Source organism: Aythya fuligula, chromosome 2, assembly GCF_009819795.1.
Source record: "Aythya fuligula isolate bAytFul2 chromosome 2, bAytFul2.pri, whole genome shotgun sequence".
Taxonomy (NCBI): Eukaryota; Metazoa; Chordata; class Aves; order Anseriformes; family Anatidae; genus Aythya; species Aythya fuligula.
In genome coordinates this window covers 26,176,351-26,189,283 of record NC_045560.1, presented here as the reverse complement: position 1 = coordinate 26,189,283, position 12,933 = coordinate 26,176,351, and the positions used below count along the sequence as shown (strand labels likewise).

Sequence of the window (12,933 nt, the reverse complement as noted above, 5' to 3'; positions counted from 1 at the left end):
AAACCAAAAACAAACCAACCAACCAACCAAACAAACAAACACAATGTGGAATATAAGTGGAATATAGTCTGTGTTAATAGGCTAGGAATATTTTGTATTAAATGGACAGAAATGTTTGTGTTCTTTACATATCCCATCCAACACCATCCTGAGGGATGCACCTGTATAAGCACAGTTGTTCAGCTTACATGAACAAGTCCAGTCCCTCTGCCTTTCTCAACACCAGGATGCAAATTTAATGTAGGTCACACTTAGGGTGGAAACAGGACAGTTTCTTGCTAAGACTTACCCAGGCATAAATATGAATGCTCAGAAATTTCAGTGCTGTAGATTTTGATCCTGTTCACATACAATGACTGAGAGTGGGAAAAAAAATAATCTTACAATTAAAAATGATATTATTATGACAAAGCTTTATAAGGTACAGACAGGTGTAGTGAAGACTGAACTAGGACTGAATTCAGCATCAATCCGTAAGCAACTACTGAACTCCTGTCTGTGGTCATGATTCAAAGCAGTTCCCCCATTTCCTTCTGGGAAAGCATTTCTATGACTAATGAATGTACTACTTTTTGACAGTACCCTTTCTTTTACTCCTAAAATGACAGCTGAATAAAATTACAGTGAAACGGTACCAAAGGTTGCTTGGATTGAATCTAATGATATCTAGCAGGCAGTGGAATAAATACTCAAAGAAATGGAAGCATCACTGACAGGGTCATTGAAGCTAGAATGAACAAAGCATCCAAACACACAGCCCTGTGTTCGTATGGAGGGAGGCTGCTTCAGCTCTGCCTCCCTGCCCTGCTCTGTGGACTGCAGCCCCGAAAAGGGCCATAAATGCCAGCCCAGCTGCTAGCTGGCTGGAGACCATACAGAAGTGAAGGTCTCTGTGAGCCTGGAGCTCCAGCACCACGCAGAGGCGTGCAAATCTGGGAAGATGCAGGCTGGGGCACGCAGCCAGCTCTGCTGCAGCTCAGTAGATTATCCCCTCTGGCTCCAGCAGCAAGTACTTCTTCATGGACACGGGGATGGAGAGTAAGGGGACGCCTCGGTGGCATCTTTCTGACAACATCACCCGAATAGCACATCTGCATAAGTGCATGAGCGACCGCGGTGAGTTGCTGCACACAGTGAACAGTGAGTCGTAGAAATCCTGGTACCGCTGCAAAACACGAAAACAAAACAAAACAAAACAAAACAAAACAAAACAAAACAAAACAAAAAAAAAAAAAAAACAAAAAAAAAACAAGAGTATTTTAGGGCACTAAAGCTTCTTTCCTATTCTCCCTTTCCCCTCCCAACACACAGTTCTTAGCAAGGGTAAAAACCTGTAGAGCTGCCCTGTCACCTTAAGCCGCTCACCGCAGCAGGAATTTGGTTTGGCCAAAATTATGCTTGCCTCAAATACTTCGTGTTTATTATTACGCTTCATTATTACTATTTAGGAGAAAAAGGTCCTTAATGTTTCATTCTGTGTTCACATGATTATTTTTTTTCCTGAATAAAGCTGATCTGAAAAAAACAGTTGGTCTTGCAGTTCCTCTGGCTGCATAGCTCTGCATTAATAATAAAGATGATGTTCCCTAAGCATCACTGACAATGTAAAGCAGACATTGGTATACTTAACTTCAGCACTGAGTTGAACATCCTGAAAAACCCTGGTATTAATCAAGAACTAGCTTTAAAATGGAATATTGGGACTATGCAGATTTCTGAAGTAATGGGATAATTATGTCAAAGCCCATCCCCCAATTTGGCACTTTGACAACATCTCTTCCCTCTTTGACCTCATTTTTCATTTAAATTCTCCCTTGTATTTGCAGCTAACCAGTCCTATGGTTAGAAACAGAAACTACAGAAACTTAACCCATGCAACAGAACCTAAATGTCTACCTAAATATATACCTTGTAATATGGTGCTTTTAAAACAATCGCTGACCTGAAAAAATATATAAATACACTCACTGGCAGATCTGAAGATACACCAGTCACAGCCAGAATATTTTGCACTTGCTGAGTGCAGGGATATCTGAGCTTCTGCAGCACCCCTGACAGGGAGTGCAGCAAAGGATAATGTCACTATGAGACTTTCTCAAAAAAAAAAAAAAAAAAGTCTATTGAAATCTCCAGGTGACATAGAGATCCATTTATCTTCATTTTATTGAAGGAGATTCAATTTAAAACCAAAAACTTTTTACCCAACATAGCTGGAAAAGCAATATTTTTATTGGAAATAACTTTTTCTGAGAAACTATATTCAACTAAACTGTGTGAAAACATTTCACAAAATAAATAAATAACCAGCTTGTATGTCCAGACTGTTCTGAACTCTCTTATTCTCTCTTACAAAGATAAACTATTATTTAAAGCTACAGCATAACCCTGAACATCCCACATCACTGAAATTCCCACTGTCATCAGGACAACACAAAACAATCTGTATTTCTTAAGTGTTTTCAGCAGATTTGGATATGGTACCTATCTCAAAAGAAAAAATCCCCAGTTTGGGGCCAGCTTGTGTGAAGTGAATGATATTAAATGGAGAAGTCCAAATCCTCTTGTGTGTTATTTCCTTTCAAAAGCAATCTCAGTTTTCTGTGGCCAGGTACAGATAAATAAGCCTGGATTTTACTCAGTTACAACTCATTAAGAACTTACCTCAAAGACATCATCAGGTATGGCTGCTTTCCACTTAGATGTTGATTTGATGTGCTCATAAGAGTTGACGACAATCTCCACAGCTCTGGGGTGGGAATGACAGGCCTGTAGCACCTGCAGTCAGGATGTACAGAGACTATGAGCACCGCCAAGAGGCACTGGGGCTAGCCTGGCTGTGAGGACACACAGAAATGGACACATCTAAAATCACCTCTGCCTAATAACTTTAGCTCAGAAGGAGGAAATTGTTGCTCACACCCATGGAATAACACTTCACATTCACACGGTAGGATGTGCATTTCTGACCCACACAGCAGACAGGCTTTCACAGACAAAGCTGAAGAGCATCCCTCTGGGATAAATATCATCCTACACATTTTGCAGATGGGAAATGATAGATTGGAACCGAGCCCCGCTCCATGCAATGGGAGAAGGTGGAGGCAGGAAGAGGAGCCCCCAGGCCTGGCTCTCAAACACAATCTAGAAAAATTAGTTGTTTTGTTACAGATAGGACCAGCTCATCCTCAGCTCAGGAAGGCAAAAACAAAGGTTTAACATTTTTTTCCAAAGGTTCTGGTTGCTTGGATTGATAAAATTTTATATATACAGTGGAGGGACTGCAAAATTATGCTGAAGGCAAAAAATGAGAGAAAATGAGCCCTGACTAGAGCAAGCTTACCTCATTGCCTGATATAAGAAGGCTACCAGCTACAGTGCTTTGGGCTTTGAAGAGCTGCTGAAATTCTTTGGGAGGGATTTCGCAATTATTATTATTAGTAGTAGTAGTAACCAGCTATGAACCCAGGCCCAGAATTTCCCTTTATTTCTCACATTTCCTGAAAACAAGCCCAAGCTTCAGTGAGATCCATTTCAGTTTGAATGGATTTGTATTTCTAAAGGTCAGAAGTGGCAAACTGAATCATCTCAGCTGACCTCTAGTCTTTGGTTGAGGCCATAAAATATGCATTTTGTACAACCCAGTTCAGCATATTGGAGCCAGGTTTGATGAAGGCATGTAGGTTTTCTGAAATGAGAATGTGAATCAGCTCTGAAAAATTAGGCTTGAGCCAGCATTTAGAATTTGGAGTTTCAGGCTGATTAAGAGTGAATATGGGACCTGCATCTGGTTTCTGGCATTAGCAATGGCAATTTTGCTTCAGGCAAATGATATCAACCTTACAACAGATTTTGGGCATTCTGAGTCCATAGTTTACAGGACTCCTGCAAATCCTGGTACCACCAAACCCTGAATCACAGAATCACAGAATCACAGAATTTTCTAGGTTGGAAGAGACCTCAAGGTCATCGAGTCCAACCTCTGACCTAACGCTAACAGTCCCCACTAAACCATTTCCCTAAGCTCTACATCTAAACGTCTTTTAAAGACCTCCAGGGATGGTGACTCCACCACTTCCCTGGGCAGCCTGTTCCAGTGCCTCACAACCCTTTCAGTGAAGAAGTTCTTCCTAACATCTAACCTAAAACTCCCCTGGCTCAACTTAAACCCATTCCCCCTCGTCCTGTCACCAGGCACGTGGGAGAACAGGCCAACCCCCACCTCGCTACAGCCTCCCTTGAGGTACCTAAAAAGAGCGATAAGGTCGCCCCTGAGCCTCCTCTTCTCCAGGCTGAACAAGCCCAGCTCCCTCAGCCGCTCCTCGTAGGACTTGTTCTCCAGGCCCCTCACCAGCTTTGTCGCCCTTCTCTGCACCCGCTCAAGCACCTCGATGTCCTTCTTGTAGCGAGGGGCCCAAAACTGAACACAGTACTCGAGGTGCGGCCTCACCAGAGCTGAGTACAGGGGGACGATCACCTCCCTAGCCCTGCTGGTCACACTGTTCCTAATACAAGCCAGGATGCCGTTGGCCTTCTTGGCCACCTGAGCACACTGCTGGCTCATATTCAGCCGACTATCCACCATCACTCCCAGGTCCTTCTCTGCCTGGCAGCTCTCCAACCATTCCTCTCCCAGTCTGTAGCTCTGCTTGGGGTTATTGCGCCCCAGGTGCAGGACCCGGCACTTGGCCTTGTTGAACTTCATGCAGTTGACCTCAGCCCATCGGTGCAGCCTATCCAGATCCTCCTGCAGAGCTTTCTTACCCTCAAGCAGATCGACACACGCACCTAACTTGGTGTCATCTGCGAACTTACTGAGGGTGCACTCGATGCCCTCGTCCAGATCATCGATGAAGATATTAAAGAGGACCGGCCCCAGCACCGAGCCCTGGGGGACGCCACTAGTGACTGGCCTCCAACTGGACTTGGCTCCATTCACCATGACTCTTTGGGCCCGGCTATCCAGCCAGTTTCTAACCCAACAAAGCGTGCGCCAGTCCAAGCCAAGAGCAGCCAGTTTCTTGAGGAGAATGCTGTGGGAGACGGTGTCAAAAGCCTTGCTGAAGTCAAGGTAGACCACATCCACAGTCTTTCCCTCATCCACCCAGCGTGTCACTCTGTCATAGAAGGAGATCAGGTTCGTCAGGCATGACCTGCCTTTCATAAAGCCATGCTGACTGGGCCTGATCGCCTGCTTCCCCTGCAAGTGCTGCATGATGACTCTCAGGAGGATCTGCTCCATGAGCTTTCCTGGCACTGAGGTCAAACTGACAGGCCTGTAGTTTCCCGGGTCTGCCCTCCGGCCCTTCTTGTAGATGGGTGTCATGTTTGCTAGCCGCCAGTCGATTGGGACCTCCCCCCCTGAAGTTTGGGTCTGTCACCCCCCTCCTGTTCCAGACATCCCCTCTCTCTGTATCCCCGTGCTGTACAAAGCCATCCATTAACCTTGTGGAATTGCAGAGGATATATCCTGGCTGCTCCGTGGTTCAGCAGCAGCTGGTAGCAGATGTCAGGCTGGGCAGCTGGCCGTACAGATGTCACTTTTATGATGTACTGCAGGGGCGCACAGCCGTTGACATCCATGATGTTTGCCTCTGCCCCTGCCTCCAGCAGCATGTGCAGCAGCACGTGGTCACAGTTCCAGGCAGCTTTGTGGAGTGGTGACTTGAAATCCTCATCGCGGCTGTTCACCTCAGCTTTGTAGTCTAAGAGCATGCGGCAGATGAGGTGGTGGTCTGGGCTGTACGTCTGGTCCTTGTAGTGCAGGGCCCAGTAGGCCGCGCAGGCCAGCGGGGTCTCCAAGTGGGCATTGACGGCATCTACCTGTGCCCCTTGTTCCACGTAAAAGGCCACGAGCTCGGGGATACCCAAACGTGCGACAGTGTGCAGAGGGGTCTCCTCGTCCTGGTTGTTGGTTTTTATGTTCACGTTTGCACCTGCCAAGGAAAGATGATAGGAAAAAAAAATAATAATCAAGGGAACAGAATCCCAGTTCGGACAGCTCTCTGCTAGAGCCCTGCTACCCAAGGAGACTGTAAAGGATTGCAAACCCTTTTTTTTTTTTTTTTTTTCACATCAAAATACAATCAGCAAGGGTCAAGGATTCTGCATTGCTGAGGCCTCTGGGAAACCCTCAGAAACTTCACATTCTTGGATCCAGTTTCTGGTGTCATAGCTTGGCCCTTGAGCTGATAGAGGGCCTTTTCTGAACACTGCTTTGGAGCAGCATTCAGGTCCAAATCTCTGTGTGAAGTGCTTTTTCCTATAAATTAAGAACTGAAGGAAAAAGAAGATCTTTATTCCTACTCTGTAAAATAGCTCTGCTCAAATCTGTACCCTGAGAAAGCTTCCTGCAGCACCTCGTTGACTGTGAGCCTAGAAGGACATTTTATGATAGATCCATAGATTATTAAAATAAAATAAAATAAAATAAAATAAAATAAAATAAAATAAAATAAAATAAAATAAAATAAAATAAAATAAAATAAAATAAAATAAAATAAAATAAAATAAAATAAAATAAAATAAAATAAAATAAAAAAGAAAGTCCCCAGCTGAGGGTCTGGATCCTGTTTCCAAGCTGTTAACAGGACTGCTATAACAGCTCTATTTGTACCGAATTTATATTCCAGTTGAAGCAACAGCACCATCTACTGTGCGCCGAAGGGCAGCTGCTGCAGGACAGACGGACAGGAGCCCGGCCCCTGCCTTCTGCCAAAATAGTGCCAGGGCTCCGGATCTTGCAGCCCTGGGACTTTCCGGCTGCCTCCTTCCTTTCCATCCACCAGCAATTTGCGCTGAAGAAGTGCAAATTGCTGGAGGAATAGTTCTTAACACTGCTTATTAGAGGAAAGATCGGCGAGAGCATGTTCCTGAAAGCAAAGCAGAACTGCAGTATAGTATATATCATGTATACAATGTATATAGTGTGTGTGTATAGTTACACAATTTTATTTACTTATAAATAAATAAATAAATCAATCAATAAATAAAATTGTTCTCTCCAGCCTCACGAAGCCATTACAAGGCCAAAGTTACACTAAAACCGAGCTGTACTAACGGAGAGGGAGAAAGAGGCGTGAGAAATTACCTCTGGGCTGAGTGCTAATACCCACTAAACCACGCTGAGCGTTACTCACGTTACACGGCCCTGAGAGGATCAGCAGCACAGGTCTGGAGGCGGTAAGCAAACCCGGGCACAGATCTGCCCGGCTGGCCGCTTGCCCAGGTGAGAAATGGTTAAACTGCGTTTACCTGAGCTGACCCGTGTGAGAGCACCAGTGCAGAGGGCAGGGTGGGAGATGCCAGTGGGAATCCTTGGGACAGGGACAGAAACAAAACCCTGTCTTTGGCTTTCGGGTGTGTGCACACCTGCCATGTTCTGCTCCAGACCTTGCCCACCTTGAATCTCTGTTTCACGTGGAGGTTTGTGTTTGCAGGGTGCTTTGGGATGAAGGCTGGCTTGCACAGTGCTATTATTCACTCACTGATGGGTGGGTGGAGGAAGCCTGCAGAATACAACCTTTCATTTGCAGCATTTTATAAAAGTACATTCGACTTTTAAGCTTTTCCATGGTAGCAAATTCAACTCCTGCTGTCAGGACTGCTTGCTTTGGGCAGGAGACAACTGGCAGTATTTATTTTCCTTTCTAGCAAACAAAATAATATGTATCTTTCCAGAAGAAGAAAAGTGATGTGGTTATTCATTTGGGATTTCAGATTGCCTTGCCCACAAAACATGCCTGGGCTCTACATCTCAAGAAAAACCTTCAAAACTTGTAGCCAAAAAACAACAACACGTGTTTGTATTTGCCATGGCGCAGTGTGACAAATAGGGGAATCTGTCTATTTGTAACTTAGGGCTCTTGAACTGCCTGACTTTGCTGTACCCCTTTTATTAAGTCCTGAGACATTTTCCTGTGTAAAGGACACAGTGGAAGGAACAGCAATATACTTATCCATGAATTATATCTATTCATAACTTCATTTGTTACAGATGATCAACTACATAACATATCTCACTCCAGGAAAATTAAATTTTATATAATAACATTTTTTCCCCAGTAGGTACTGGAGTTTGGTAGCTGGCAATTAAGAGACTGTATGAAAAACTGCATGTTTTTCTCAGGGACAAGTCAAATACAAATTAATAGAAGAATTTATGGAGATCAAGGAAACGTGAGCAACAAAGACAGGGGTAGGGGCGCACTTTCATGTGAAAACTTTTCAATAGTAAATCTAGATGAAGAAGACGGAAACAAAAATAGAGAAGAAATTCATTCAGAGGAGCTCTTCTGCTGAAGGACTGGCTGGGCAGCAGGCTGGAAGCACTGAAATGGGAAACAGCCCTGGAGTAAGGGCCTGTGGCCAGGGTGAGGGGAGGTCAGATGGGGTGAGGAATCAGGGCAGGAGAAACTTCAGCTGATCAAAGAGATGGGGAAAAGAAGTCTGGGATGAAGAGGCGAGTCAGCTGGGGATGGGACGGATAAATAAACGTACTTTGGCATCTTGCCTCCTAAGGCAAGCCACAAGTCATGCCCGCCATCTCTAGTCACACCGTGAGAGACTCTCCAGAGTTTTACCTTACCTCTCCAAATCAGCTGCTGGGCGCAAGGCATGGAGGTTCGTGTCGTACAGAAGTGCAGGGGCGCCTGCCCGCTCATTGAAAAGCAGTTCAGCTTAGCTCCATGGTTGCAAAGGATCTTGAGGCACTCGACATTTGCTGTTTCACACGCTATGTGGATTGCAGCTTTTCCATTGGGCCGGCAGTTGATTGTAGCTTTGTGATTGAGCAGGACCGAAAGACTCTCCAGATGCCCGTACATGACAGCCAGATGAAGCCCAGTTGCCCAGGATATTTTTAATTTGTAGCTAGGTAGCCAATACCCTGTACGAAACGAAAAAGCATTACCATCCTTGGCTAAGATTTTCCTTTGGATTATCCACCTACTGAGAACAATGGAGGAAGAAGAAAAGGCTGGAGATTTGGCTTAATTTGCCATCATTTCACCAGCTAGAGTTTAGTGCACACGTAGTTCTCTCAAGCATAACTTGATTTTCATTAGGTACTTTTCCTATGTGCACTGAATAGCCTGTCTTTTGGAGAGATAATTCCATGTAGATGTACTCCAAAGGCAGCTTTTGTTTTTCTGGTGACCTCTGGAGACTGAATGATGATGATGATAATAATAACAATATTATTATAACAATAATAACAATGCAAATATAGTAATATTTATATAATAATAATAACAATAATAGTAAAGGCTCAGTGCATTTGAAATGCCACTAGCTAAAAATACAGGGGAAATGGGCTCTTCAATCTGCCAACAGCTAAACAAATAAGAATAAAAAGGAGTAAGTTGGAATAAGAAGGCAGTATTTACTCAGGCCAGTGACTCAACAGACAGCTTATCCTGCTGTTTCTGCATGGGAGACTGCAGGATCATGCATGTCAGGAGCTGGATTCAGACTCCTAGTGATGCATTGCACATAGATGACCCGTGGCAATGTGGCTGCAGCTGTATCACAGACCTTCTGCCAACTACTGCCCCTGAGGAGCACGGAGTGAGGAGTTTTGATGTAGATGTAAACTTGGTGGAAGAGCCAAATAGAAGCAGGGGCAGCTTAGTATGAAATTTGGCTCCAAAATGTTCAGATTTTTCACAGATTTTTTTTTTTTTAAACTTATAAACAGGTGTAAGACCAATATTTGTTCCCAAGATAGGACTACATGTTTAATGCAGTCTCTGAAGTGATTACTATAATCATTTGTTAAAAAAAAATTATAAATAAATCTGTGCAGAAGAGCAGGATAAATCTGAAACTTTTCTTTCTCCTTATTTTTTTTTTTTTTTTTTTTAGGTACAGCAGCTGCTTCTTAGCTAGAATGGGCCTATAAAATTTTCTGGGTTTGATTTATTTATATCTACTTGGACAAATGCCTGGTTAAATACTGTTATCAAGAAAAAGAAAAATGCTGCAGATGTATAATGAGGCCAAATTAATTCAGACCTTTGTTTTTGAGTCTTTAGTTTTATACAGTTTTTCCACCTTAATTTCTCCTAGATACAATTTTTGCAGGAATCATATGTACTGCATTAGACAGGAAGAGAGATGGAGAGGAAGGAAGGAGACAGAAACAAACCACTGGTGGCAGAGAGAAACACCTTTTTCATCATTTGTCCACAAACTGGGTGCCAGGTAGGTGGGCTGTATCCCAGAGTCTATGCACGCAGCACAGCAGGATGCTGAAACTGGATCCCCAACTGAACTCACATTTGGTGTTCCCCCTTGCTACCAGCCTGATCCCACACTGGGGTGGGCCTGAAGATATGTAGATGCCAGCCATAAATGATGTGAACAGCAGGACAGTGATCCTTAAAAGCCAAGTTACCCCTTTATACAGCCACAGCTTTCCTGCCTGAGACCACCCTTTATTTCCTTTACTTGTGCTGCTGCAGGTGAGCATCTCCCACATCCCCTGCCCAAACCCACAGACATCCCTGAGCCCGAGGGGATGGGACCTGGCACTGAGCAGGAAGAAGACACAGGCTTTGCAGGAGGCCTCTTTAAGCTCATCTGTTTCTTGGGGTGGAAACTAGCAATGGTGCACGAAAGGCCAGTGTCCTTGGCAGCTCTCAGTCTCTTTTGCAAGAGAGGAAGCCCCTCCGACACCCATGGCATCTCCTTCCCACTGCATTGCTTACAGCAGAGCTCAAGTTGTTTGAATGGCAGAGCTTAATTTTTCTCCCCTCTCCCTCCCCAAGGAAATCCCCCTCTTAAATCATGGTTATCTGGGATTCAGAACAAAGGCAAAATTTGCATTGTAGCTGACAGGGTGCCTTCTGCCTTTCAGAAAGACACAGCAGGTATACTGCTGTGATTTAGGCCATAGGGTGCATTTATCTCTTTCTCCAAAAGAAACGAGTTAATTCTTGCTGCCAAATGATCTACAATTAAAAATCCCATAGTCTTAAACTACAACCAGAACACATTTTAGCCTGCTGAGGGCAGAAGAGCAGATATTTTAGGATACACTCATCATTGTGTGGGTTAGCTCAGATGCTGTCCCCAAGGGAAGTAAGTCATGACTGCATCATCCTCACCCTTATGGAACCAAAAGAACAGCTGTTCACTAAATAAGAGGTAAACACAGAAAAGGGGAAGGGGTGGGATGTTGTCCCTCCCTTATGCCACAGGGGGGAAAAAAAAAAAAAAGTGCATTTGCTGTGCTGCTGAGACTGGAGGTGTTTATCTCCACGTATGCCTAACTTCCTAACTTCTGGCAAAAGTTGGTCATTGCTGCTTTTCAGATACTCATGAGGAGTCTGTTAGCAAGTAGGTAATGAAGTCTATTGATTTCAGCAGACAGCAAACTTGTTTCATTGTTTTGAACTGTAAGTTTCTGGAAACTCAGTATCTGGCTGACAGCTGGTTTGGATTTTCTACCTTCCAGAACAGCTGAAATGTCTTCTCTGTTTTTGTTTTTGTTTTTTAATTATTATTTTTAATTTTAAGCCAAAATATTTTGATAAACCAGCAAATCCTCACTTTCTGTGAGCTTGAAAAACACAGCTCCTCCTATCCAGCAACATTCAAGGTCCATAGGTTTTCTTTAGCTCTCCTAAGCCAAGAAGAATTCACTGTACTACTATTGTAAACTGCAAATGGAAGAGACTGAATATTTTGTTTCTGAACTGTCTGTTTATGTGTTGGGGAACATGCAAGACATTTGTACACCACACTTAGCCTTTGTGTGTCTATCCTGGGCTTTGCAGTCTAATTCTCTGCAAGGAGATGGCAAAGGACCCCTCTTTCTGGACTTCCCTAAAGCTACAGCAGCTGCCCTGGTGGCGTGGAGGCTGGTGCTGGTGTCTGGCCTGCCCTGCACCAAGCCCTGCAGCACAGCTGATAAGCTCCCCTCCGGTGACCGTGGCCGTATGAGCCTCCTGACATTGCTGCCTGTGAGTCAACTTAGGCTGCAGCTTTAGGAGAGGCATGAGGCCACAGTTCCTGGAAAACTACCTGAACCCATCTACTTCCTGGCTTGTGAGTGCTGCCACGTTTACCTTGTTTATAGGATGCCAGGATCAGGTTTTCATCTTCCACTTCAAACACCGTGTCCACGTCTATTTTCTTTTGGTTCAAGAGCTCTTCCAGTGTCTCATAGTCATTGGACTTCAGGGCTTCAAGGAAAGCCTTTTTCACCAACTTTGCAGCTGCATTTCGAGTCATTTTCCTCTCCGTGTTCTCTCCTTCTTTGCATGTCTCCTCCAGATCCATTTCCAAATGTATTTATTTGTGCTGTGAAGAGGGGTACACTGAGGTCCCTATAGCGCAGTTACATGCTGAAGTTCCTGAAGACCAGAAGGTAATTTTATCACTTGGTCATGCTGATCTGCTTGTTCTATTTATATGAGGAGCATTTCAGGCATTGAAATACCACTCTTAGATATCACCACACTCTTTTTGTGAAAGTAAGGACAGACACACTAGCAATAAAACCAGAATAAGAGATATCTCTACAGGCTTTATACACATTAAGCTTCACTAACCACGTGGCCGCCCTCTGCTCCTGCCATGCACTCACATTAAAAGACACTACGTCCTTGGTGCTGTTTCTCAGCTGGAGAAATACTTATATTTCCTTTCATAGTTACCATTAGTGATTTATTGACTGAAGAGGGATGTGGTGCTCGCTCTGCACATGCATTTTAGCTAATGCATTTCAGAAAGAAAAAAAAATCCAAGGGACTCTTCTTGTGGGAGGCAGCTCTTTCTTCTCCAGGACAGCATTCATCCTGTTGGTGCCGCTTGCATTCCTCCAGCCACCAGGCAGGCTTCCACAAGACCCCCCCACTAGGCAGGTCTCACAGACGCCCTGATACATAAAGCCCCAAGCATGGCTGTGTTGATCCAGCCGAGTCTGCTGCT

At 44.3% G+C, this 12,933-nt stretch overlaps 1 protein-coding gene across 1 annotated transcript; it reads right to left on the bottom strand.

Annotated features, from left to right (window-relative positions):
• Positions 1–976: 976 nt before the first annotated feature.
• ASB4 (ankyrin repeat and SOCS box containing 4) lies at positions 977–12,282 on the bottom strand. Its single transcript, XM_032183184.1, has 5 exons — positions 12,069–12,282; positions 8,585–8,884; positions 5,443–5,933; positions 2,662–2,775; positions 977–1,165 (listed from the first exon to the last, which is right to left on the bottom strand). Exons 1-5 carry the CDS (start codon positions 12,280–12,282, stop codon positions 977–979), a joined length of 1,308 nt encoding a protein of 435 aa, XP_032039075.1.
• Positions 12,283–12,933: the final 651 nt, after the last annotated feature.